Source organism: Pocillopora verrucosa, chromosome 2, assembly GCF_036669915.1.
Source record: "Pocillopora verrucosa isolate sample1 chromosome 2, ASM3666991v2, whole genome shotgun sequence".
In the NCBI taxonomy this organism is placed as follows: Eukaryota; Metazoa; Cnidaria; class Anthozoa; order Scleractinia; family Pocilloporidae; genus Pocillopora; species Pocillopora verrucosa.
In genome coordinates this window covers 4970619-4998580 of record NC_089313.1, presented here as the reverse complement: position 1 = coordinate 4998580, position 27962 = coordinate 4970619, and the positions used below count along the sequence as shown (strand labels likewise).

General features: G+C 38.1%; 4 protein-coding genes across 9 annotated transcripts; 3 read left to right on the top strand and 1 right to left on the bottom strand.

Moving 5' to 3' along the window:
* Window positions 1-95: 95 nt before the first annotated feature.
* Window positions 96-10856, bottom strand: LOC131776043 (putative diacyglycerol O-acyltransferase Mb3154c). Of its 2 annotated transcripts, XM_066162749.1 has the most exons (6): window positions 10810-10856; window positions 10169-10335; window positions 9570-9956; window positions 2714-3464; window positions 1718-1877; window positions 96-752 (listed from the first exon to the last, which is right to left on the bottom strand). In XM_066162749.1, exons 4-6 carry the CDS (start codon window positions 3410-3412, stop codon window positions 103-105), a joined length of 1509 nt encoding a protein of 502 aa, XP_066018846.1. In that variant the 5' UTR covers window positions 3413-3464; window positions 9570-9956; window positions 10169-10335; window positions 10810-10856; the 3' UTR covers window positions 96-102. The 2 variants fall into 2 exon arrangements, with proteins under 2 accessions (XP_066018846.1, XP_066018847.1); XM_066162750.1 differs by lacking the exons at window positions 9570-9956; window positions 10169-10335; window positions 10810-10856 and adding an exon at window positions 5995-6171.
* A 53-nt stretch (window positions 10857-10909) lies between these two features.
* On the top strand, window positions 10910-16666 carry LOC131776076 (probable splicing factor, arginine/serine-rich 6). 2 transcript variants are annotated; one of them, XR_010716712.1, is made up of 6 exons: window positions 10910-11037; window positions 12534-12904; window positions 13889-14365; window positions 15048-15089; window positions 15502-15570; window positions 16175-16666. XR_010716712.1 is itself a non-coding variant. In XM_059092218.2 (5 exons), the coding sequence occupies exons 2-4, from the start codon at window positions 12534-12536 to the stop codon at window positions 15548-15550; spliced, it is 462 nt and encodes a 153-aa protein (XP_058948201.1). In that variant the 5' UTR covers window positions 10910-11037; the 3' UTR covers window positions 15551-15570; window positions 16175-16666. The 2 variants fall into 2 exon arrangements, 1 of the variants encoding a protein (XP_058948201.1); XM_059092218.2 differs by lacking the exon at window positions 13889-14365.
* Window positions 16667-19106: 2440 nt separating this feature from the next.
* LOC131776037 (trimethylguanosine synthase) lies at window positions 19107-24481 on the top strand. 4 transcript variants are annotated; one of them, XM_066162567.1, is made up of 5 exons: window positions 19107-19293; window positions 19548-19617; window positions 20438-20551; window positions 20699-22303; window positions 22693-24481. In XM_066162567.1, the coding sequence occupies exons 1-5, from the start codon at window positions 19193-19195 to the stop codon at window positions 23977-23979; spliced, it is 3177 nt and encodes a 1058-aa protein (XP_066018664.1). In that variant the 5' UTR covers window positions 19107-19192; the 3' UTR covers window positions 23980-24481. The 4 variants fall into 4 exon arrangements, with proteins under 4 accessions (XP_066018664.1, XP_058948161.2, XP_066018667.1 ...); XM_059092178.2 differs by having other exon boundaries at window positions 19542-19617; XM_066162570.1 differs by lacking the exon at window positions 20438-20551.
* An 814-nt stretch (window positions 24482-25295) lies between these two features.
* On the top strand, window positions 25296-27960 carry LOC131776053 (spermatogenesis-associated protein 22-like). The gene is made up of 8 exons (XM_059092194.2): window positions 25296-25445; window positions 25587-26004; window positions 26105-26219; window positions 26926-27061; window positions 27212-27293; window positions 27396-27414; window positions 27525-27565; window positions 27810-27960. Exons 1-8 carry the CDS (start codon window positions 25415-25417, stop codon window positions 27958-27960), a joined length of 993 nt encoding a protein of 330 aa, XP_058948177.2. The 5' UTR covers window positions 25296-25414.
* The last annotated feature ends 2 nt before the right edge of the window (window positions 27961-27962 follow it).

The window sequence follows — 27962 nt, the reverse complement described above, 5'->3', positions numbered from 1 at the left end:
GTTTCGGTTTTACGACACTTAATCGAAATGCGCAATAATTAAAACCTCACCACACCCCACACCCACCCACCCCCTCCCCCCCCCCCCCACCAATGATAATCATTAAAAATACTTCTTACTGGCAGAGGTCTGTGTATCCAAAACTGGGCTCTTCATCACGTACTCGTACATCTCTTCAAATTCCTCGATGAAATTTTCCGCTAGTTTACCGGGATCAGCAAGTACAGCTTTATCGGACAATACGCCCATGCGTAGTGTACCTGCATAACTAAACACTGCAATGGACATGCCTGTATCACTGACCAATGGGGGCCAAGCTATGGCGGTCTTCACCTCCTTCCCACCAATTTCAAATGGCGTCAGAGGGCCGGGCACATTGCTCAGAATCAATGAGCAGTGTCGCTTCAGCGAAAACGACGAAAAACGGCCAATGAAATCAGGCAATCTCCCAATGATGTGAGAGTAGATGAGCCCGAAGATACGCCAATCTGATGAAGATTTCAAGTTGTCCATTCTCCGTTTAGTTTCTAGCAAACGCTTAAACGGGTCAGCCAGTCCCACGGGAAGGTTGTAGAACAAGCCAGTGGAGTGATTCTCGAGCGGTATGTTGTCACGCGACAGGACTTTAGGGGAGCGCGTGTTGATGGTGATGGCGATCTGGATGTCATCTGGGTGTTTTGAACCCTGCGATTTGAGGTAGCGACGCAACGAACCCGCCAAACAGGTTGAAAGAACATCATTGACGGTCGTTCCTGGGCAGAAACACGAATTAATATGATCAGATTCAATTTGAATGTCGAAAATAATCCGCGATTGCATTGGGTTTGCTATTCATTTCTCTGTGATTGATCCAGAAAACTCGTTCCACCTTCTTAACCTTTTTACACCCTAACATCAGTATGCACATTCTCCTTACTGTTCTCATTACATTTCCTACCGTGCTGACAAGGAGAGTTTGTTGAACAATCGAGAGCTTTATTACTTGGTGATCATTTCCTTTACTCTCATGACCTTAATGTGTGGTTCAGGCGTAATATTGTAAGGAGAAATTAGATACTAGGAGACAATGGGTTTTTGGTGTAAATTAACTTTTCCCCAGCGTTAGCCATGAGATTCTTGACAACGGTTTAGGAAAAAAGTGTTGAACGGAGTTGAAGATGGATTAGAACGCAGATTTGATGAACAACGGTTTAACTCAATTTTGATAAATATCCTTATATTTCTGCGACCGGTATTTCTTGGCTACTCCACCCGTCCCTTCTGATCGAGAGCATAGAGCGAGCTAAGGTGATGGAAATAAAACTGGTATGCTATTACAGAATATTGCGATGTGGATTATTAATTTTTTTTCACAGCCGCTAGCTTAGAGAACAAGTGTGCTTATTCGCGTGTCCATTCGAACGCGAGGTGAGCGCGAAGAGGGAGTCATGCGTGATGGATATACCGATAAACATCATCTTAATTTAGACAAAAAAAAAAATTTAAAGCTACATCACGTGTCGTACTACATCAAGCGAGAAACACACGTGGGGGAAGAGCCCCCTCTCTCGCGCTGACTAACCCTTTGCGTTTTTCTCGCTACAGCATCGCGCTTTCATCTGCTAGCAAGAAAAACGCCAAAATATAACCCTGTTCTGCAAGCTTCAAATGTCATCCGGCAAAGCCGATCATCTCAATGTAAGAAATGAAATATATTGAATTGTGTATGTGTTGCCACCTGTTCGTGCCTTGATCACCTTCACCAGCTCCAAGTCAATAGTCTTTGTCCAGCTGAAACACTTCTCACCCGACATCTTCGTAGCTGGGAAGGGATTGTCAGCTGTGGAGAGTGCTACGCTCAGAAGAGCTAACGGACCTGTTAGAATTGCTTTCCATACCTACAAAATAAAAAGGCGAAGAACGGGATAGATTTCAACACGTATCAAAAGCAAAGTATGATGGCAATCATGTTTTGTACCTTGCCCCCCTTTCACAAACATAAGAGCTATCTAAACCCCTTAATCCTTAAGAATGACCAGCATCTAGTTTCTCCTTACAATAATAGTGCCTAATCATTCATTTCAGATCATGAGAATAAAGGAAATGATCACTAACTAAAGAAGCTCTTGATTGTTAAACAAATTCTCCTTGTCAGCACATTAGGATATGTATAGAGAATAGTATGGAGAATATGCATACTGATGTTAGGATGTAAAGGGTTAAATTGATTGTTGAGAGTAATCCCGGACTGCTTTAATTTTGCTTTACTTCGCTTTGTGTTCAGTTTTTGTTTTCAATTCGAGTCCTAAATTAGTGGTTTCTCTAGATATTTGTTTTTATTTGAATTGGCATGTATGTAAAACTTTGCTGGTTTAACGACAGTCGAAAAGAGCCCCAAAAAACTGGTGGATCTCTATGTAGGGCCTTTTGCCAGGAGAAGACACCGTCACCATATCGTGTAAAGCCTACAAGCAGGCCCTCATTTTTAACACTGCACGACGCGCGTTTCACCGCCTCCGGGAAGATTTGAGACGTGTCGAGGAGAGATTTGTGGGGTCTGGCACTGATGATGCTAATAGTGCCAGACTCCTTGCAGGACCTCTTGCCGACTCGCGTTGTTCAAGGCTTCATACTTTCCCGCAGGCGAAGAAACACTCGTGCCGAAGAGTTAATTTTGAGGGCCTGCTCGTAAGTTTGACTAAATTTCTCTATCTCAGGGTAAAACCTGTTTTACCTGTTTTTGTTTGTCGCATGGGGTGGCCACGGGTTTCTTGACCCGAAGCAGCTCTGGCTTTTTGTCCATGAGCCTGGCGAACAGACCAATCATAGCAAAACCGTCTCCTATTGCATGATGGATTCTTATACAAATTGCAGTCTGATCTTTCCCTGGGAGGTCTAGAGGCGTCACTAGGATTTCCCAGGGAGAAATATCTTCACGCATCGGTGATGAAAAATTTTCACCAAGCATTTTCTGCAAATCTTCTTCGCTACGCGGGCCACCACCTTCTAATCGCCTAATGTGCTTTTTGATGTCAAAATCCGGCTCGTCTTGCCAAATGTAACGCCAGTAACGTTGAACTATACGTTTGCGCATGCGTACGTAGCTAGGTTCCTCGACATTTTGTACTACACGGGACATAATCAGTTGACGGAACTCTTCCATATCAATCGTCCCATCAACGACAAACAGGCCATTGATAAAATTACGGTTGTACTCGGTCTCGTGAAGAAAGGGTACATCATGACAAGCCAATAATTTCCCCAGTCCCCAGTAAGTAATGCAAACCCCTTGGAACCATTTCAGAATTCTGAACAAGAACCAAAATGGCAGCGCGAGGATAGCAAACAGAGTCCAAACCAGAATAGCAGAGAAGCACAACAAGGCGTAAAGAAAAGACGGAGCAGACTCCATGTATTTCCAATAAAGATTCATGCTGGGAGTGATGTTAGACTCCGATCTTCAAGCGTTAGCGTGTAGTCCACCCCTATCGAAAAGAAAAACAAAATGATAGATCTCGCATGCGAATAATCCCATTCAGTTGTGTGTAAAAAAAAAAAAAACCAACACCAAACTAATCACAACCAATCGGAACAAGGTTAACCCTTCAACCCTAAGATATCATTAGTAATTCTCCTTACTGTCTGCTATACAATTCTCATGATGTTACCTCCGAGAATTTGGTATTGGATCAACAAGTAATCCCCTAATTGATACTTTTCTCGGTTCTCATCACTTGTCTTTTTGATTCTGTATTGATGTTGTTAGGAGAAATTCCATTTTGGTCACTCATGGGAGTTAAAGGGTTAACATTTACTAATGAGGACTTAGAGTATAACGGCAACCCGCTTGAAGCGCGGGAAAACGCCAATGACCAAGTTGAGATCGGTTGTAGTTTTTGCACTTGATTGGTCCAGACGGTAGCGAGAATTTCCGAACTACAGTTGCCTCATTTTCAAAGCGAGTCCTGGTGCTCATCCTTCCATATGATTATAACTTTTCATTCACATGCAAATTAAACTCATTTCCATGCGAATGGTTGAGCACCTGGCCTCGTTTTGAAAAAGAGGCAAAAGGTAATTCGGAAATGGCCTATTAACCCTTTAACCACTAAGACTGATTAGTAACAATTTTCTCTTATCAGTATCAGCCCTAAAGCAAACATTGAGGTCATGAGAATAAAGAAATTGATCACCAGCTAAAGACGCTCTTGATTGTTCAGCAAATTCTCTTTGTCGGTACCATAGAAAATGTATAGAGAACAGTAAGGAGAAAATGTATACTGATGTTTGGGTGTAAAGGGTCAAAGCTTAGGGTTAAGACTCTTCCAGTCTTCTATTTCAAATGCAACAACCTGATTGGTTTCGCTACTCGCTAACTATTCCGTGATGGATAAAGAGTTATGCGAGAAAACAAAAGAAACGCAATCACGTGCCTGTCTTGTTGTTAAGTTTTGAACGACTGTTAGATTTATACCAAAACGGTTACATTATTCAATTTTGATTTCTATGCGTGATAGTTCTTTCGGGTTTCACCCTGGCAGGAACCCATTACCCTGACCCTGGTCAATTATCACGCGATATTTTATAAAGCGTGATAAAATAACGCGTGCTGAGATACAACGAGCGCCCTAATTGGTTTAAAACCTATCGTTTATTTCACCGCTTTAACATATAGAAAAATTGAGACATACGGTGCTGACAAGGAGAATTTGTTAAACAATCACGAGCTTCTTAGGTTAGGTTAGTGATCATTTCCTTTGCTCTCGTGACCTTGATGTGTGATTCAGGGGTGATATTGTACGGAGAAAGTAGATTCTAGTTACTTTTGGGGGTTAAAGGATTGAGGTAATCTCCTTCAAAAAGCTCTCAAGAGCTGCTGATATCATCCTACGATTGAATAATAAGCAAGAGAAGAGTAAAGCGATGCATGTAAGAAAAGAAAGAGAGCAAAAAAAAAATGATTAACTCACCTAAAATATTCAAATACAAGAATGTAAAGGAGAATTCTCGCACGAGATGCCATAACTAGTCCACGTTAACAAAATCTATGGAAATTCAACCTCTCAAAAATCACTTGACAACCGAAAGCCTTTCGCAGTTCCCTTGAAGGGCCACAAAATAATTTCCAGAGTACAGTCATGTAAATTTAACGACGGCGTTGAGGTTCTCTTGAACTTTTGACCGACAGTATATTTGATTATGGCGGTGCGTGTTTCCAGCCTGACCACAATGCAAATACATACTTAACGCAAATAAGAAAAGTCAAGAAACATTCTCAAAAAGGGTGAGGGTTTTATCGAGTACAACACCTTTAAACAAGAACATTTTTGTCCCAAAACATTCGATCTGGCTGCCAGTCACAGTCCGCATTTCCGTTAGCAGACCTCTACGAGATATCCGGTGCATATGGAGCCATTCTAAGAACTGTGCTCCGCAGCATTTTTCGACACGATTACTGATTCTTTTAGTTTTCCCATTGCCGCGTTCTTTCCTTCTAGTGTGCACGATGGGCGCTTTAGAAAAGAACGCGAAGAACTTTTCTCGCAATACTTTATCAACCGGCCGGTAAATGAAACAAAATGACCTCGACCTTCAATCATACTGTGTTCAGTTTGCAATAAACTAGACACGAATGTTGGTCACTGTGGTCAAAATAACTCGCGTTTCTTTTTGTGGCGTCTTTGTACGTTTCACTTTCCCTGAGCTTTCGATTATTATAAAAATCAGTTTCTGAAACTTGGAATATTATAAATGACAACAGTTGGATTAAGATTCAAACAAAATTAGGCATATTTCCTTCTGAGAAAAAAGCCGGCTATGTTAAAACACACGTCGCTCGAAATACAACAGCCCTAGCTTCCTTTTACAGTTTTTCTCGGGACCAAGACAGATAGTGTTGTTTAATTTTTAACTAAGTTACGACATGCCAACACACATCCTTCGTCACGCCTTAATGCTCAATGTAAAAAGTTACGGTTTGCTAAAAAAAAGATTAGGGATCTTTGTAACACTTACTGGTTTTAGTAATGAAGTCCAAATTATTTGAACAACTCTCTCAAGATCTGATGATTCGGACTGTTTTTAGTGGCGGATGTTACAGCCAAGAAGTGAATGCACTCTGCATCACCGCTCGCTGAGCTATGCTATTTCCTCGCTATCACGTGATTTTAACTTCCAATCCTAGTAAATTCACACAATTTGATCCTTTAACCTCGACCGAATCGGTGATGAAAGATTATCAATTTTCACGGATGCAAAAAAGCAAAGGCTTTCCGGCAGGATATTTACCTCATCACCTTATTTGGCAAATTACAGAAACAGAGGAAACACAAGTACCATAAAACCACAAACTACTTCTGCAAGAGTTTGCTAAATAAATACTGCTTCACAGGGCTGTATAACCACTGCCAGGTATTAAATTTCACTCTTTACTTAAACTTTTCTGCCTTATGATATAATTATTACTTTTTAAAGCTTTTCTGTAGAACAAAAATAGGCCTCAACCTTGAATGTCCAAGATCCAATAAGTAATTCTCTCTACTTACAACAATACTTTTCCCTGTAAATTAAACAGGAGAATTTGGAGTTTGAAGTTCTGGGAGTTGAAGGGTTACCTCTTGAGTTTAAGGTGTTACTTGAAAATTTTAAAAAAAATTTATTTAGCTGAGGAGGGAGGGGAGGGTATTCCTCCCTTTCCCCCCCTCCCTTAACTGCACTAATGGACATATGTTGACAACTCTATCAGAAATACATGTCATCAACTCTCTAACAATAACAATTATCCTATATACCTTTGCATAGGGTGCTGAAAATAAATATTCACACACAAAAAATTCATATCAGAAAAAATGACTTCTTCAGAATTTCTTGGTTTTAACTGACCAAAACCTGTCAATAATTCTTCCTTGTGTAAAACAGTCAGCTTTCAGTACAGAGTTAAATGGTTTCTTCCTTTATTGGCAAAGGAAGTGGAACTCAGAAATGTCTGTTCATTCAAATCATAACAGATGGCTTGTTCTGATGCTCTGCCAGCGAGCTACAAAGAACTCTGTGTTAACCCTTTTTAACTTAACATCAGTATTTATATTCTCTGCACTGTCCTCTCTCATCTCCTATGGTGCTGACAAGGAGAATTTATTTGTCAATCAGGAGCTTCTCAATTTGGTGATCACTTCCTTTATTCTCATGACCTTTATGTTTGATTCAAGGGTGTTACTGTAAGGAGAGATCAGAAGCCAGCTACCCCTTGGATTAAGGCTTTCAAAATCAGTTCAACAAATTTTTCAATTTTTTTAAGAAACACCCTTTAGAAACATTTTTGCTGATATTGGAAAAGCAACAAAACCCCCATAAGAATAATAAAGTACTCAAGTGTATGACAGAGTGAATTGAGCTATGAACAGACATAATACCATGAAGAATTTCATATCTACATTAAATATTCCATCTCCTACTTTTGTGGGTTTTGTTTTTCATTCCATAGATTGGAACTGGACTTGATGCCATGCAATTGAGGAAAATTTCTCTGCTGATAAAAACAGTTCATGAGAGAGGACTATTCTTTGCACTACGGGAGAAAATTCAAAACTTCATTGAATAAATCATCAGAAGCAGGTGCACTTTATTGGTTTTTATTATTAGGGTAATCCAGGCTTAAAATAATTTCACATGGAATTGCACATGGAAAGAAATCTAATGCAAGCATTTTATAAAAGACCTGCCTGGCCTTTGAGGCAAATCATTCAAAGTATTCATCTCCCATCAAGATATTACTTTGACTATAAAGTAAAAATCTCTGTCTATTCTGGCCAATGATCCTATTATTCTGTTTAATGTTTTTACATTTAACATCAAGGCAAAGATAAGTCTCTAAACAGATATTCACTGTAAAGAATGCTTGCTGGAGCTGATTACTCAACACTTCATTAAAAAGGAAGGTGGTAAGTAGTTTATATGTGATGCTTGATTAAGCCAAAAATCAGTGTGTGACATGTGGATTTAACAGAAACGCAAGGTTAGGCAAAATTTCAAGTTCTCCCTTTTAAATTCATGATGCATGAAATAATGTTTAAAGAACACCTGATGGGTGAATATTTCTTAAATTCATGCATGAAATGGGATCAGGATCATCTTCACGATGACTTAAACTCTGAAATCATCCATGCGATTATCAAGTGAACCCATTTTTCAATCACTGTGACAAATGAAAAAATTTCTCATGCATAGTACCATAATAAATCATATTGTTGTCTGCTCACTGGTGCTGAAAATAATTATTCTCTTGTCTTGCCAAAAAGGTTGCTACTAATTAAGAATGTAAACATCGTTATGACATTAATGGATTCTTTGAATGTAATTTCAGTGAATCGAATTTTGCATTTTATTTTGCATTTTATTCTCTTGACCACATGGTAGAAACCGTGATGGTATGCAATATTCTTAGGGCACAGCATTTGAACAGACCACAGGAAACACTTCAACTTCCGCAATTTCATTGTCTTGCTCCTGCTCTGATCACCTATAATTTTTAGAATCATCCATTTGCACCTCATTGAAAAGAAAGACACCAGACTTAATGTTCATTTGAAACAAATGTCCAAATTACTGCATTTTTCTTCAGTAATCATGTTTAACCTTTTTACTAACTGAGTTTTCAGTCCGTGCTGTAAGTAACCGACCAAATTTTTTCCACTTGGATTTATGGCCCTAGTGCAAAGCGGAAAAAACTTGGTCCATAACCTACAATATGGACTGAGAAAACAGGTTAGTGAGATATTTATTGTATCTCTGGGTTCAAACAGTGGGAAAGATTTCAATTCAAACAAACTTTTGAATTTAACGGGCTTTGTAGTGAAATACCGCAAAATTGACCAACCAACACACACGTGATGCAACCCAACCGTGCACTCAGCTTACTATACAGGGAAAATCAATCGACCTTGCTGCCTAACGTAAATTGACAGAAGAGCGATTGAAATGCCACGATCGATAACCTATCATGACTATTCTACGTCGAGAGGGTGACGATGAAAATTCGTTTATCTACGAAAGTTCGTTGATCTAAAACAAATTATTTTGACAAGAAAACTAAACTCGCTAAAGGAAATGTTGAATTGCATGCCTGGCTGATATATCTTTTTCTATCGCTCGTAAAGCGAAGGGATCAGACCACCCGTACTATTATGGACGTTCGCCATGCCAGTAACGGACATCAGTCGTAAACATTCCAAAACCAAGAGAATTTTTCGATTAAAACATACATTATTGATTTTGCAAATTTAGAGGATTGAAACTCGTGTAGACCCATGTAATATCACGTGCCGCCAAAATAATCAAAATTCGACACTGATTGACCTTCTCCTAGTTATACGTATACGTATAGTAGTAATCACAAACGAAAAAGCCAAGAAATCAATTTTTATCCTGTTCTAGAATTCAAGAAGAGCAGACAAGAGTAGATTCGTCAGGAAAAAATGAAGGACGTGAGAGCAAAGCTTACTAAAGGCACGAAAGCACAAGATAACTACCGTAACCGGCGTTTACCTCAATTATGATAGCGAATGAGTTAGTACCGTTAAAAAATATCCTACCTTTTCACATTCGACACTAGTCAAGGCGCTAGTGCTGCCACTCAGGTCTCCTTCCTCTCAAAAACCAAGAAATAAGAGACAAAATCGCCTCTCTACTCTAGTCCTGTAGTATCGGCAAGTCGCTTTCGTAATTATGTCCATCCGCATTGTTGTGATGAAAGAAATGTCATGTGACCAAACGACAGGATTGGATAGGACTGTCATCTTGTCCCACAACAGAAATAGACTTACAGCGAAGTATTCAGTTTACCCAGAGCTACACAACCTTTAAAAACGGTAGACTCACTTTCTTTCAACGTTACCTACGCCGTAATCTTCTCGTGCGCTCCAGTGCGATCTGAAACTGTGGGAGAGGTGACCTCTATCGGTGAGGCTCTTGATAGGTCACTTTCAAAGGATAAATATATATATATTTTTTAACTCGTTATCACCTATAGAGGATTGAATTTTAAGCTGCATATATATATTTCTATTTAAATCAAATTTCCGTGAAATCACAGGCGGCCCAAGCTCCAGCTGTGAGATGATCATCTTACGAAATTTACGACCGCTCTTTGGAATAGAAAAATATGGTCACATTCTCAATAAAATTGCCTCACCTTACTTCCGCAGCACATCGCTTGTTATCTGACCGCTAACTGTGTTGAAAAGAACCCATTTTACGAGGTTTACTACATAAGAAGGCTTCTCTATCTTCTCTCCTTTCCGCTGAACTCAATTTTATTACTTCGGCACCCCTCGCGTGGTTCTCGCTTATCCATCGAGACTGAACGGAAACGAAAAAAAATTGGAAAATTTTAAGTCTTGCCGACTCAAATATCTTGTGTGCTCCTTGTGGGTCAATTCGACACTAAATCACAACAAATCGCCAGACTTAGAACATTCTGAATCCTAATCACAAACGTAAGATGTCATATTTTTCAAAATCTTAACTTAATTTTGACTGATAGACAAATTCAAAAAAATTTCCCGGTTTTCCAAGGTAGACCCTATTGGGTTTCCCAGGTAATCTAGTGTTAACAACTGAGTTGAAAACGTAAATTGGCCACCGTTTAGGGTAAAAAAGCTGACGTTTCGAGCGTTAGCCCTTCGTCAGATCGCTCTGACGAAGTTTCGAGCGTTAGCCCTTCGTCAGAGCGACTAATCGCTCTGACGAAGGGCTAACACTCGAAATGCCAGCTTTTTTACTCTTTACGGTGGCCAATTTACGTTTTCAACTCAGTTGTTAACACAAAATTACCTGCTATACTCTCCCACCGACGCAGCACCACAGTTTCTTTAGAAACGTACCCCTTTATCCTATTGGGTTTCGTTTCGCCTCGTCTTCGTGTTCTGTTGACCGCGTAGGCCTGGTGAAAGCACATGAAACGCTCGCTCAACTGAAAGGCCGATAAACGCGAGTTTAGGTTGCAGCCTATATTCATACCATTTGGAGCTACTTTCTTGAGATCTACTTCTCTACTCAGAGGTAACAGACACCCCAAGATCTGATGTTTTTTATTTGTATGTTTTAAAACAATTAGGTAGCTGAATATGGGATTCGTGTGGATTTTCGACCCAGTTGTTTCAATGTGGCGTTTCACCTTGTAGAATGCGGAGTGTTTCTCTCGTCGAACTCGCCTTTGAAGCTTACCTTGCCTTCGTTAGGAAAAAAATAGTTTTTATAGTAGGAATTGTTTTCCTAAGTTTTGAGACAAACTTTAGTGTGGTTTCGACCACGGATCAAGTGCGAAGCTTATACGAAAGATTTGTCTTAAAGCGAGATGTTGTTCCTTCAGTTTTCAAGTGAAATTTAATGTGATATCAGTTTTAAGAAGTAAGCCGTTGCTGTTTGTCTTCTGCGACGTACCTGCTTTCCTTCTCGGGGAGAGGGACCAAGTCTTTCAGCAGTTACTCGTCAATTTTTTGAATAACTGTTTCATGCTGTTTCTTTCTGAGCACTCAAAAATGCGTGCGGAAAGATCGCTATTAGTTCTTTGATACAAAAGAAACAATGGCGAGAGCAATAGATTACCTTTTGGACGAAGGCTTCCTTATCGAACAGTGTTGGTTATGCACTAATCCTTTCTTGCAGAAAATGTGGCTTTTAATAATAGTTCGCTTATCTTATTTCTACAGATGATCAAAACAAAATATCACTCTACCAGTCGCCACTACAAAAAAATTTCACACTTCAGTACTCAAACTGATAATGTAGTCAGTGTTTTAACGCGTCACCAAGTTTAACATACTTCTGATTAAGAATTAATTTCATTAACTATTCACTTTTCCGTGAAAAAAAGCAAGAGAAATTGCATTAATCAAATTTAAAATGTCCTTAAAATTGACATACTACCTGAGCTACGATAGAGAAGAATCCAAAAATCATTGACTACATTTTGATGATGAAGTAAATTATTCCACCTCAATTCTTCTAGGCCAACATTAACAAGCATCAAAAAACAGCATATGAACTTTTACAGTCAATATAGCTTAAAGTTCTATTTTGATGTTTTTTTGAACCTAGATACTAAGGTTTAGGCATATTTAGTTAACCCCTTACACTTCATGATCAGTATACACATTCTCCATACTGTTCTCTATACATTTCCTCTGGTACTGAGAGGGAAAATTTGGTTAACAATCAAGAGATTCTTTAGTTGGTGATCTGTCAATTCTCATTCCCTTAACCCTTTGGCCCCTTAGAGTGACTTGCATATAATTTCTCCTTATGATATCACCCTTGAATCACATGTTTAGGTCAGGAGAATAAAGGTAATGATCATCAATTAAAAAAGCTCTTGATTATTGAACAAATTCTTCTTATCAGCACCATAGGAAATGTATAGAGGACAGTATAGGGAATATACATATTGATCAATGTTAGGGTGTAAAGGATTAATGTTTGATTCAAGGGTGATATAAGATGGTACTCACTCTTAGGGATCAATTGGTTAAGCTATTGATAATGATTTGTTTCTGCAGATGTCGACTCCACGAACATACAAAGTGTATGTTGGAAACCTTGGGGAAAATGGACGAAAGGATGAATTGGAGAAAGAATTTAAAAGATTTGGAAAACTGCATGATGTGTGGGTTGCCCGTAATCCACCTGGATTTGCCTTTGTGGAATTTGATGACCTGCGTGATGCAAAAGATGCCATTGACGCCCTAGATGGCAAGCATGTCTGTGGAGCCCGTATAAGAGTAGAAATGTCTCGACACAAGGGAGGCCGTGGTGGTCGAAGTGGGGGTGGTGGTGGTTACCGTGGTGACCGTTCTGGTGGTGGCAGACATTTTGAGGACAGAGGAGGAGGATATGACCGTTATGATGATCGCTCCAGATCACCGTATAGGTAAGTAAATTGTCCTTTTAGTGAGATTGCCTTGGAGTAACTTGAGCTTATTGGTGCAGAATTTTACTACCTTTAGTTTTAGGTTTTTCTTTGTTGTGGAATACTTCTGTGGTGGTTTCCTTCAACCTTCATGATCATGATACAAGGGAGAGGAAATTGAAAAACTTTTCTAGTTTTAAAGAATATTGATTAAAGAAGTACTTTTTTTTTTTCTCAAAAGTGAAACTTTCATTTGATGAATACTGCTTTATGTGATTAGGTTTGTCATGATTTATTATTAGAATGTAACAGTGCATAGACTGAAAATACTTTTTGAGTTACCTGTCCCTATTTCCCTTGAAAATGTTACAAAATTATGGAAATGCTACATTCTGAAATTGCATTTCAAACTGTCTTTATCTGTCTACAGGGCTTGAAGTCAATATTAAACTTCTGATTCAAATTTACTTGAAATCAATAAATACCTCTAAGTTTGTTTTGTAAATAAAACAGCATTTAGGTTGAAATAAATTAAAGCTAGGTTTATTCATATTTTTCCTTTTTTAACCCTTGACACTCTAACATCGTTATCTGTATTCTCCATACTATTCCCTATACATTTGCATTGGTGCTGAGAAGGAGAATTTGTTTAACAATCAAAGCTTCTTAGGTTGTAAGTAATTTTCTTTATTCTTATGATCTTAAAATAAATGATTCAGCAGAACTACTGCAAGGAGAAATTAGGCACTGGTCACTCTTAGTATCAAGAGGGTTAAGAATTTTGATAATGTATCCTCAACTAAGGCAAATGTGACGTAAACTTAAGTCTAGTGTAAAAATCATTTTGACCCAATTCCATTCAATATTATAATATGGATCTTAAGATTTCACTCCAAACAGTGATAATGTTAAATATTTTGTTACAGCTGGGGGTGCTGATTGTCATTTGTAGCCATAATACTAGTTAACATTTCCACCAAAATAACTATTTGGGTTATTCTTTAGGTTCATCCATACCTCGTCCTCGCATCTTTGTTACATTTTTGCAGTTGCAAGTTCAACAAAGTGTCGTGATTTAGATCACCTTTGTACTCCGTCCAAATTTCCAGTAGTTCAAGATGTTGCAACAAAAAAACATCAACACGGCCAGTTCCAATTCTTCCTTCAATCAACCTCCAAAACCTGCTCTCATCCACCTGGAATCAAACCTTTCAACTCAACCTCCCTCCATAACTAAAATCACCACACCCTGATTTTGTACCCTCGGATTCTGATATGTATGGACCAGGAGTGTCTCAATTGGCATCACTGAATTGTTACCAAGTGCTGCCAGGGTTCTTTCATAAGAGAGCAACATGCACACCTCTCCTCGAATGTCATCCTCCCCCAGCAATGTTAATTTTGCACTTCAGCATGTGAACAACACATCAGCTTTCTTTAACAAGGAAACCCAGTTTTCCTCTTCTACATTAGCAACTGCAGGTAGTGCTTAATGTAATTTCAGTGGTTAAAATTGGTAAAAACATCTTGCAATTATTTTATGTTGCTTCCTAACTTACTCTACTTTCAAGTACATATTTTTCAACAAGTGTAAATTTTTATTACAGGGCATTATTTTTTTTATGGTCATTTGTGAAGTACTGGTCTTTGTTATAAATGATGAAGAAATTTCAAGCACCATACTTGTAGCATGCATGGAGTTAACCCTTTAAGTCCCACTGGTGACCAAGACAGAACTTCTCCTTACACTGTCAGGACTATATGAAGCAGACAAGTAATGAGAATAAAGAAAAATATCAGACAGAACTTCTCCTTACACTATCAGGACTATATGAAGCAGACAAGTAATGAGAATAAAGAAAAATATCAATTAGGGCATTATTGGTTGATCCAATTTCAAATTCTCCAAACTAACATCACATAAATTGCACGGCAGACAGTAAGGAGAATTACTAATGGATTCTTGGGAGTGAAAGGGTTAAAACTGTGGTTGAATTTTTGGTAAGAGGTTGGTGGTTGTATCCAGTTTTTTCTCAAAATTGATATTCTTTGTTTTCACAGGGGTGCCTATAGAATAAGAAGACCATTAGTAACATGTAACTCAGGGGTTTAGAAAGAAGCATAAATGCCAACTGACAATGCATGTTTTTGTTTTGTGTTGAAGGTCACCACCACGTAGAGGGGGAAGGTCTCCTGAGCAAGACAGGTACATCAACTTTGATGTATAATAAATACAGCAGTTTCTAGTAGAATATTTCTTTACTCAGATCAAAATGTGTAATGGCCAAAATTTTTGTCAAAAGGTCACCATAAAGCAAGTATCTTTTGCTGTAAAATTTTGAAACTGTGTAAGTGGCTGTTGATTAAATATAAACATGCTGAAATTTGTGCATCATTGATATTTTGTTACATGCAAACATCCAAATTGCTGTTTAAATTAATCTAATGTCATAGTGATCTCAAACCAGTTTGATTCATATTTTTCTCAGTCAAGGGACTGGAAATGTTACCAAAACAAAAGAAAGAACAAATTAAAGTAGTTTTGAGCATTTTGACCTGAAATGCATTTAAATTTAAAAAACCCTTTTTAACACCTTGTGCATCGTTTCCTTCAAAAGGTGGCCATCAAGAGGAAGGAGCAGGTCACGTAGCCCACGCCGTTACTAAATGTGGCATTACGTAAGCAGGTATTAAAAATCAGTTCATATTTATCGTATATTATTATTATCTGTAATCTAAAGTTCATTACTTGAAGTTCAATTTCATGTTAAGTCCCTTCAGAAGTTGCATTTCAAACTGCAGAAAATTTAGATGAACTAATACTTGTACATAAAGTATGTAATTTTTTGACTGGAACTTCATGTCACAACAGTTTTACTTTTATGGAGGCATTTTTCCAGAACTCCTATTGGTCTGTTTGCTTGTTTTGTCTGTTGAACCTCCAAACCCTTTCTGCCCACTGAGGTTTGCACAATAATGAAATTAAAAAAAGAAAGAAAGAAAAAAACAACAACAACAAGCCCATCCTGAAGCCTTGCCTTCTTCCAAAAGTTTTTCAATTGGATATAAGGTAATAAATTTGCAGCATTCTGTTTTGCTGAATTTTTTCTACAGGAACTAATTTTTGTGGACTGAGGACAATTCTTAAAATCTGAAAAAATTAATACCCACAGACTTTTCTTGTCGCAGTATTGTTCATTGTTAATAAACTACAGGCATTATTCCCTCCAAATTACTGGTGGTGCTGTCTCTGATTATATTATTCACAATATTTTCCATTATCTGTTACAGATTTTCCCAGACAAGTGGAATTCCTCATTGTTCTGAAAGAGAAAGCTTTGATTCAAATAAGCTTCCATTTTGATTTATACCCTTTTCAGTCTTATGTTAAAATCTTCATATTTCTGTCTTTGAAACATTTTTTAAAGAATAAGTTGTTATAAGCATGCAATTTTTATGTATTGACTTGAAAGAAATTTACTAATGTAGTTTTGTCATCATCTGTTCAATATTTAGTCAGCTGTTTTACCTGGAGTATTTTGAAAGGAGAAGTTTGGAACTGTAGCAGTCTTTACATGCTCTGACTTTTTCCTTAATTTGTAAATTAATAATGCAGTAGATAGTTCAATGACTGTTAACATCATGAAACTCCTCAGGAGAACAGAACTGTTACAGATCAAGTCAAGTTTTGCCTGATTTTTCTGTTGTTACTTGTTAGATTTTAAGTTAAATGTGTAAAACATTTTTGATGTCAAAATAAAGTCTCCTTCATTATTCAGTTGAGGTAGATGGTGAACAGTCAATCAGCAAAGTATCTCGTGAGATTTAGTAGACAAGAGCCTTGTGGCTGTAAAAGGTGCTATGAACTCTTCAGGTGAAGTGGTGTGCTGTGCACGCTATTTAACCTTTAACTCCCAAGATCTGATTGATAATTCTCCCTGCTGGCTACAAGACATTTCCTCATAAATTAGGCGCAAGAATTTGGTATTAAATCGAGATAACTTCTACCTGATGAGTTTGAGTATCCTCGTGACCTGTTTGCTGATAATATATGGATGATTTATGAATCTTAACCTTAATCACTTCTGGGAGTTGAGGGGTTAAACCTTGGTTCTGGCAAACATTGGAAAGTACCTAAGGAAATACACCAGATGGTTTGAATGCGGAGGAAACAGTGGATCAGCACGAGAGTGGTCCTGAAAAGGACTGTTTTAGGTTACAGTGACCCTATAGGTAGACATCGCTAGGGTAATGTGACTCTGATAATCACTCGGCTCTACTGATGACTCCAACTTTGGTTATCAAAATGTTGATAGCTGTCGCTGAAAACACTTCTTTTCAGAATATTATTACTCTCACCTGGACAATTAGACTAGTGAGCAAGCAAGCAAGCATTCATCACGCGCAATGACATCTGAAAAATTCAAGCAGGTGAGAGGTCTTTTTATGCACGAAGTCTTGCGAACCTCAAGTGCATTCATACTTGTCTCCGGCTCGAAAGGCATGGGTTTCACTGCCAGTGGTACGATGGGACCTCGATTTAACGAGGTGCCGTGGGACTGGGAAATTGGTTGTTAAATCGAAAGTCTCGATTTAACGAATTTGCGGAAAAACAACCTAAATGTTCGCTATATTGAGGGATGGTTAATGGATTTTAATATTATTGTTTTATATTATTTTTTTGTGGCGTGAAGTCGCGCTACCCAGCATTTTGGGATCGGAACGACTAATGTAAATAACGTGTGCATCATTTAATTTCTATATGAAGCTACATTGCACCGCCGGTACATGTCTGTTCATAGCTACAGCACCGTGTTTTTAAAGCAGGGAGGACAAATTTCAGTGGAATTCACTGGCAAACGGAGAAACAAGGGCATTGGACTAGAAATTCCTGCCTCTTACACCTTTTACTACAAGAATCCTTTAAAAATCAAGAGGTTGATTTAAACTTAATAGAACTAATAAGAGACAAAGAGGATAAAGCGGATCTATAGATGTGTCGATAGCGTCAGTGTCAGCATTTAGAATGAGCTGTTGACTGTGAAGTTGTTCTATTGTTACAGAATTGAAGTATTCTGACTCTTGTTGGTCTGTTTCGCATTTGTCTGTTGCCACGTGGTAATATTTGTTCGTTATATCGGGGTATAATATGCGTTTGGGCTTCTGGAATGTGTTCGTTATAACGAGGGTTTCGTTACATCGACGACATCGAGGTTCTTTCTCAAACGTTTTATTGTAACTTTCGCCAGGCTGAAGAGTATCCTTCGTAATACCGAGGACTTCGTTATATAGAGGTTCGTTAAATCGAGGTTGCACTGTACACCAATGCATCCTTAAGATCTCCTCTAAATGATGAGATAAAATTTTGACCGAGGATAATTTAATTCCTCATAATGTGGGGGTTACTCCCTCATTTGCCATAAATGAGATGATTTCAGCAACACCCTTTCACCCAAGTTTCCTCCAACCCTTTCACTTCCAGATCTAGGTGTCAATTCTCCTCTCTGCTCTCCCATGTTTCTCGTAATGTTGGGTTAGAGAAAATGGTGACGAATCAAGCACTATCCCTCTCCTCATGTTTTTCCTTCTTCCCGGTGATATCGTAGTGAGAAATTTCTTTTTGGTCACTTCTGGAAGCAAAAATGTTAAATGCCTTCCCTGAGAGCAAAATTCTCTGAAGTTCATAACTTGCAGCTTTCCCTGCCCCTTCTGTAACTTTCTTTGTATTTATCCTCACTCTCTCCTCCACTCATTTTGTAGCAACCTATAACCAAATATATTATCATACACTGCATGAGGAGTTCCAATAAAAGCTGGTTATTAGTGATCTACAGGCACCTGTAAGACCTCTCAATGCCATCTGTTTAGCATGTAAGAAGGCTCTCATGTTTGGGTTTACAGTACAGCCACTTATGGAAAAGCGGTAGTTAAACCCCCAGCACTACTCCATTTAGCATATGATGCTTGCCCCTCCGTGGGTCATGATCCCGGAGAGTTCCTCTCAAGGGGTACCTACAAGGATTATATCACCACAAGAACAAAAATGAAACAGAAGTTAAGTGTCCTGACTAACTCCACATCTAATCTTGTTTGAGCAATTTCTCGTACTCCAAACCATGCCCTTTCAAACTGCACCGGTGTCGCAACTTTCAAGTACAACTGTCAAGGGTTTGTGAGATACTCCACTTGAGCCTACATGAACAGTAAACTGATTTCAGTATGGCGGTCATAAACCTCCTCGAACTGTTCCAGAAAGCACGTGGAGGACAGACACTGGGTTAATGTTATCGTAAACTTGTGGAACAAGAAATGAGTGCTGGTGGAAATTGCATCGCTAAAATGACTGTGTTTTTTAACGAAACAATACCATCGGAAGTTGTCACATGTTTTTGTACACGCGCATTACTAAGGTATGGTGCTATGCTGCAGTGTTCTGACAGCAATTTGCATTTGATGGATGTAGATATGTGTCGAAAAACGGTGCTTCCTAGCTTGAAAATGGTTAGCAAATCCCACAATCAACAATTCTTGAGAGCAGAAAGAGAAGAGAATCACTTTGTTTCATAAATAATGATTTACTCATTTGCAGCTAAGCAGTAATTTACAATGCTCGATTTCAAAATACCCATTTCAACAATGTCTTACTTTTAATGTACAGTGATAGAGACCTTTCGAAGTATGTAAAAGAAGAAAAGAGAATTTTAAAAGAAGAACAAATAGCTGTCCAGGTTGAGGTAAATATCTATTTTATGCTGCAATAGTCAAACAAGATTACTGAACAGTATGGAGTGTTGGTAGATGTTCGGTCATGATCATTTTCAGCAGGATTCCTACACTTAATATCTTAAAGACAGCTATAGCACTTGTGAGGAAAACTCTGAGTAAATTTGTGGAAATGTAACGAACTTTTTGCGAATACAAATCCCCCAGAACACTTTACAGAGAGTGTTGAAATACAGTACAGACTTGTACCCCAAAAGCATTTCATGTGCAGATGCTATGAATCAGAGTGCCATTGCTATTAAAATAGCTCATAATAATCTATCATCATTTCCAAATTTTTCTGGTTTTTAACTGTCCCATGAAGCTTACTTGAAATGATCCTCACATTTAAATACTAGACATTTCTTTAAATTGTTTAACCCTTTCACTCCCACAAGTGACCAAGACAGAATTTCTCCTTACAATATCAATACAATATCAAGCAGGAAGGTGATGAGAATAGAGAAGAATATCAATCATGGGATAATTAGTTGATCCAATACCAAATTCTCTGAACTAACATCATAAGAATTGTATGACAGATAGTAAGGAGAATTACTAATTAGATCTTAAGCCCTTTACACCTTGACATCAGTATATGTATTCCCATAATGTATTTAAAATATTCCCTATGAGACGAACAAGAAGAATTTGCATTTAAACCAGAGCCTTTTAAAATGGTGGTCATTTCCTTTATTCTCAAAACCCTGATTTTTGATTCAACAATGATGTTTTGAGGAGATTTTGGATGCTAATCACTCATTCTTGAATCATTAACTCTGCATGTACAAGACAATGCATCTTGATGACATCGATGAATCTGATGAGACTCTGTTCCAAGAGCTAGAATTAATGAAGAAGATGGGTTTGCCAACATCTTTCTGTGGCATGAGTTCTGAGAAAGAGGTTTGTACTCTTCATGGCTTGTTAGTAAGCATTCTAATAGGATCTGTGGCATAAGCAGGAACTGAAGCCAAAGCTATTACTCTAGTATTTGGCTACAATTACAAATTTTGTCTTGTTTCTAATACATTCATCTCTTTGTCTTTGCAGTCTGTATCATGTAGGGAGACTAAGAGACAAAAGGGCTTAAGTGAAAGTAAAGAAAATGATGCTTTACCAAGGGAAAAACAAATTACAAAGTTCAACAAAACAGACAGCAAGAGAAAGTGTGAGGCAAATAAGCAAATGATAAATACTGCACTTCCTTCAGCAAATTTTGAAATTGATGAGGGTTGCTCAGGTCTGTGTATACCAGAGCAGGAAACAGTAACTCCCCATTGTTGCTCAGATCTCCATGATGAAAGTCCAATTCAAAGAAAGAAGAATTTGTTTGAAGACATGGACAATACCAAGTTCAGTGGAGGGAAATTTTTGCAGGAGAACTCAAGTGTTACTATGCCACATTCAGATGAAATGTTGGAACACCAAGTCGATAGAGAATGTACCTGTTCACATAATTTTTCTGTGAAGTTCTTTTCTCAGGACTGCATAGAGAATCAAGATAGTGCTCCTACTGAAAATATACCTGAAAGTCAAGTGGAAGAACAAAATGATTTACAGCTGGTGAAACAATTAGATATCAGCAAAAGCAGTGATTCTGAACAAGAAGATGAGAGAATGCAAACAACAGAGGGAACTTTTATGCTGAAAACCCCTTGTGTTTTGAATTCTGAAGAGAGTGGTACAGCTGAGCAAAGCCAATTAGTGTACCAACAGGAACAGGATTCAAGTGAAAAAGCTACAGATTCTCAGAATATTACAATTCCTTTTCCTATAACAAGTGTCCCAGAAGGAAGAAAAAGTCTTTTAGTAGTTGAACAATCTAATGGCAAATTTGAAACTCATACTCTTGACGACACAGAAGAAAAGAAAACTCTCTCTTATTCTTATAATTATAATACCACAGAACAGAACATCAGTTATGACAGTGGCTGGGAACAGTATTGGAAAATATATGGTTACTCTTTGGTATGGGAAAGCTGGAAAACAATTTATCCTCAAATTGTTAGTGCTCAAAGTAATAACTGTTTAACAGATGATGAAGAAACAAGCTCTTCCAGTGAGGTCCAAAGTGATACCCAAGCAAACACCTCACTGAATGGAGAAAAAAAAGAAACAGAAGTAAACTCACTCTGGGAACAAAATTACCAGGATGTATATCATTATTACTATGAACAGTACCACTATTGGGCAAGTAAGGGTTACAGTTTTGATGGTCATTTAGATCACTTCACAAGTGATCCAGATGAGTCTGTTACTACTTTTAATGAAGACCAAGGCTGTGATTCAGGATTAGGAAAAGAGGTGGGTCACAGTTTCCATAGTCATTTAGAACACTCTGCAGGTGATCCAGATGAGTCTGTTGCTTTCTTTGATGAACACCAGGGCACTGTTTCACATGGATCTGGAAAAAAGCCAAGGAGGAAGAAGAAAGGCAGATGTGGTGGGGCTAGCCACTCAGCAGCAAAGTCAACAGCACATGCAGGCAGCAGGCTGCAACCATGGCAAGTTTCCAGGGGAAAGATTGAATCATGTGATGGAAATGAACCACCACCTGAAGAGAAATGCAAAAAATTGAAAAGGGCCCATGAGTTGGATGTGGAAGAAGAAAATACCTTAAGTCTTGAGAGAGCATATGAAATGATGGGATTCAAGGTATCTGATCTTATTTTTACTGTTATTATTATTATTGCAGCAGCATTACTATTATTATTATTATTATTATTATTATTATTATTATTATTATGTGGAAGACACAGTGGCATAGTAGATCGAGAGGTCTGGGTTCAAGACCTAATTTCTCTTGACAGTATCACCCTTCAATCAAAAGTTAAGGTCATGAGAATAAAGGAAATGATCACCAATTTAAGAAGCTTCTGATTGTCAAACAAATTCTCCTTGTCAGTACCATAGGAATTTTAAAGAGAACAGTGTGGAGAATATGAGTGCTAATGTTAGGGTGCACAGGGATAAAAATGAAGTAACAAGAACAAGAAGGCAAAAACTTAATTAATTAATTTTTTTGGTTCTGTTTTGTTTTGAAGGTATCTCGCAAATTACCTCTTAACACTTCCTGCTCTTCAACCTTATCAAGTGTCCCTAGTGGAAGTGCCAAACTGATATTACCCGTAGAAGACCTTCAGACCAAGAACAATTTTCTAAACTTGCACCAGGTGTCGAAAGTTCCCAAACCGAAAGGAATACATCTTAGATTTGAAGATGAAGATGATGAAGATGATGAAGATGATGAAGATGATGAAGATGATGAAATACATTGTTTCACTCGAGAGGGTGAGAAGCCTTCACTACTTCATGCTCAGGAGAAATCACAAGAAGAATCAGAAGATCAGAGGGGTTTTAAACATGACCAAGACACAGACACAGGCTGCTGCGTGGATTTAAGCGGTCAAATTGATTCAAGTCCGGATTCTAGTGGTAAAGATAACACAAATGCAGATTTAAGTGGGAATAGTGATTCAAATGTTAATCTAAGCGGTAAAACCGATTTAAAACCAGAGTTATGTGATTCACATATCGATTCTGGCGGAAAATCTGATTCAAACTCGGATGTTGGAAACAATATGATGGATCGTCAAGTTGACGCTGTAGACAACCATAATAATGCTTGTATTCGTTCAAATGATCACCGCAAAGTTTTCTTGAACCAGGACACTACTGATGATGTTAATGTGATAACAGATCCTCGGCAAGATCCAGAAATTGCCAAGTACTGGGCGCAGAGGTACCGCCTATTTTCGCGATTTGACAAAGGTATCAAAATGGACAAAGAGGGTTGGTTTTCTGTGACTCCCGAGCGCATAGCTAAGCATATCGCAGAACGGTGTCGTTGTGACCTTATCGTGGATGCATTCTGCGGAGTGGGCGGAAATGCAATTCAATTTGCCTTCACCTGCGAACGCGTCATAGCAATTGACATCGACCCTGTAAAGGTTGCCCTCGCTCATCACAACGCCACAGTGTATGGAGTGGCAGATCGGATTGAGTTTATTTGCGGTGATTACACGAGGCTGATACCGCGCTTGAACGCTGACGTGGTGTTTCTGAGCCCGCCATGGGGCGGACCTAACTATACCAGCGCAGAAGTGTTTGACATTCGAACTATGATAACATTGGATGGCTTTAGACTTTTTGAAGCAACCAAATCGATCACGCAGAACATTGCTTATTTCATGCCTCGTAACGCCGACATTGAACAACTGTTATCCCTTGCTGCTCCAAGTGGTAAGGTGGAAATTGAACAGAATTTTCTAAACAAGAAATTAAAGACAATTACTGCATATTATGGAGAACTGGTGGAAGAAGTATTTTAAAAATTTAGGGAACGAAAACTTGCAGAGAACTTGCAAATCAGTTTCTGCCTAGTGATCAGTGTATAAAACGCCAATAGTTTGGGCGAAATTAGCTGTCGATTTATTGTTTTAATTTATAGAATAATTTTCAAATGTGTGTCGAAAGTAATCCCAGCCTTTTTAGGTTATGCTTCACTTCGCTCTGTGATTTCTCCAGAAAACTTGCGTTATTCTCAACCAATCAGATGCAAAACCAAAACCAATCGCACCTTTGTCACTCGGGTTTTCGCGCGCTTTACTCAGGTTATTCGTTTTTACTCTGCCTTCTCACGGGCTCCTTGCGATATTTTTCCTTCATTTTTTATTTGTTTTACGATACTCAATCGAAAAGCGCTCTATCGATCGGTTGTGTTCACAGTAGTACTTTTCCTATTGTGCACCTAGACTCACTAACGATATTTAGATGGTCCACTGCCTCGAAAACTTCCAGATGTAATAATAATTAATAAATAATTCTCCTTTATGGCTTGCGTTCGTTTCTTTATAAATGAGTTCAGAGGATTTGGTGTTGTAGTCAATATAACGCTGTTTAAGTTGATAAGTTTTGGGGAGAAGTAACGTGTTTATCACCTCATGAAGGTAATGGTAATTTTTACTGGTCGGGGACTTCCGAAATCAAACTAAATCTTAAGTAATTTTGCAGTCGCACAGTCTATGCACGTCAAGAATGTGTTTATAAAACTTTGTTAGTGAATAGTTGTAACACGTGATTGAGTTACGCTTTTATCTGGACATCTCGGAAAAATTACTTATGTTTGGAAGACTATTCGATAAAAAAACGTGTCCCAGGACCTACTTCCCTTGGGTCGGAGAAAATGTACCAACCCCAGCTTGGTATTTTACCGATACCCAAAATTCCCCTCAGCCTCTCTTAGCCCAATCTGTTAATTGACCATCAAACTGCCTATGACCATTTCGGGCTTCTCATAGGGTCCAAATTGGAATGAAAAAAATATTGAAATAGGGCTTGACGAAAGAAAGTCGAAATAGTAGCAGGAATGGAGGGTAATCTTCCTCTATTTTCGCTCTATTTTCCGTATCTGAAACACCTGGTTCTCTAGCCTTCCTACTCACCATAAATAAGAGTGCGGGGAATTTCACAAAGTGCGCCACGCATGCCCTACCCGCCGCCATTTTGAAAACCTTGAAACGCTTGGGTACGAGGTTTGTGACGGACGTGCGCGTCGCAAAAAGGCGCGAAATATAACGTAGGTCAAAGAGTACAGCAGGCATAAGGTCACGCTCATTTCTTTTCACAATTTTTCTGTCCAGAAAATATGAATATCTAGACGCATTTTAACCTAAGTAGCAATTCTTTATAGCTGTCTTAAGTAGAGGAATCCTCTGAAGAACATTTTAAGAACAACTGACTTGTTAGTGAAATAATAATTCACCAATGAGTAATCGACCCAACAGTAACCTAAGCGGTAAGTTAAAGCCTTTTAAATTGTTACAACTTTTCCGTTTAACTCAGTCAGCGTCGCTAGAATGTAACCTTTTTGATAAGCTACTTAAACAGTGGATAATTTATGAAGACAGCTCAATTGTTAAAACTTTGTCATCTACAGGGCGAATAGTACCAATGTTCGCTTTAAATAACAGGAAGAAAAGATTAAGGCAGGCCTTGTACGCGAACCCAACAACAGACAGCTTTGAAGACTCTTCAGCCTTCACGTTAAACAATGCTGGAGAGGGATGTTTTTATGCTAGTGAAGTAGCGATACCACAGAAACGTTTTCAGCGACTTCAACCGCCAAATTCCTCAAACAATGAGAAAAATGTCAACGGCACTTCCTCTTTCTTGCGACAAAACCAGGAGTCAATTTGTGGAAGTGGTAGGAGTGGAAGCTCTTTGCCATGCAGTGGGCGTTATTATGGCACTAATCAAATTGGAGCACAACTTCGCCAGCCGATAAAACAACAAACCCATTCCTTTCTCATCAATTGTATGGATTCACCACCAACCAATTATCCGTCCAGTAACAAGTTTGTTTTCTAGTTTTCACTTTTTTGTTTTCGTAAAAAAAAGCTTTAATTAAAAAAATTTCCAATTGACAAGTTTGAATTTTATTTTCTGTATTTACAGGACTCTGCAACACCAGCCAGTCACAGGTTTTCAAGGCTCTGGTATAAAAGTTGAGAAAAAAGATATGACCAGACAAAGAAAACCAGGCCAACAGGATCAGAATTTTCAGTCCAAGGTAGAGCAATATTGAGTCTACCTCAGGTTTAGTTTAGATGGTGGCTTTGCAGTATTTCAGCAAGTGGAAAAAAGATTTCCACATTAAAAAATACATCCAAATGTTAAATTGAGCACAAAGAGTTGTGCTCAAGGATAACTACTATTTTAAAGTACTAGATTTTGGAGTGAAGTATCTGCAAAAATAAGTGATTGATATGAGAGCTACCATTTATAACTCACCTCAAACATTACAGCCTCTTACTGTCTCATTTGCCTTCCTCTTCTTTGCTTTCTCAGTGATTAGACTATACATCTTTCTGGATACCCTTTTCTTGAGTGCCATTTCTTGAAAAAGGGTTCCCTTCAATTAAAGAAAGGAGTCAAGTGGGCCCTCTTTAATTATTTTCAAATAAATATGAGTCAATTTAGTGAAAATAAGTACTTGTTAATTTTTCAAAGACTACAAATTTCACTCTAAAGGCTCATGCAATTTTGTTGTCTTTGAAAAATTTACTCTTACTTATTGACACCACATTGCACTTGAAATCATGTTTTCACCTATACAAAGCTCAGGGGCTTTGTGACCATGTGTTTTAGGGTCTCCAGAGAACAGTAAGCTTAACAAACTAGCTGAAAAATGTAATCCAGATCCTGAAGGGCCCTCCACTGAGCTGTTTAGAAATTTGTTTTTCCTAAAACAATGCTCATAAATTCACAAATTACAGGAATGGTCCGGTAAACAAATGAATCTCATGGCCACTCCAACAGACAAGTCTCTCAAGTTTTTAACAGCCACAGTTCAAAGTGTTCTTGAGTGGAAACAGTATGGAGACATGGTCACTTCAATTTATGAAGTATTTGGTGAGAAATTTACCTCCTTTACTAGTTTAGACTTTTCACTGTCCTTCTTCTATAGTGTCATTATGCACGAGTATCTAAATTTGCTCTTAATGGAAAGGTAGACTAATCCTTTAAGTTCTACTAACTAAAAATAAACAAATATATCCTTAGGAACACTGGACTCACAAGTTTCCTTGAATGCAGCTGGTAATGGAAAAAATTTTGTGATCAAAGACAAAACTGGAGTTCTGAGGTAATTTACAATGTCAAGTACAACTTGAAAATTACATGTCAAGGGTCTTTTGATTTGCTTGAAACCCATTATTGACTATATCAGTTTTCTCCCAATGCTTAGGTGCACTTTTTGGGAAATGGTAAGCATGTCTCAATTATATACCCAATTCTTTAAAGTAATGCCTGATATAATATTTTTAAATTAAAGGGAATTTTCAATGAGAACAGTGGTGTTAATTTCTTTTTTAAGGATCGCCAACTTCCAAGATTGACAAGAGGGAAGATGCACAGGTGATTAAGTCAGTCTGTTTAATAGTGTTCAATTAATCAAGATCAAAGCATAATTTTAAAAAATCCATTTGCTCTTCTGAATTCTAAAGGTTAAGATAACCTTAAGTAACAATAACAATGACAAAGGTGTCAAAAAGTTTTATGTTTTAGGATTTCCCCTAATTAAACTTCATGAATTATTAGAGACCTTGAGAAATATATGTTGTTCATACTGTACATATTGACAAATACATATTTTTGAAAGGTGTGTGGGATTCTTGGACAAAAATGGTGGAACTTTTAATTGTGTGTCCATCAGACCAAGTAAGCAGACAGAACTGCTGGTTATGGTAGACTTCTTAAAAGCGTCAGAGTTGGCTATACAACAACAGCTAGCAACCTTCAAGGAAGACTAACA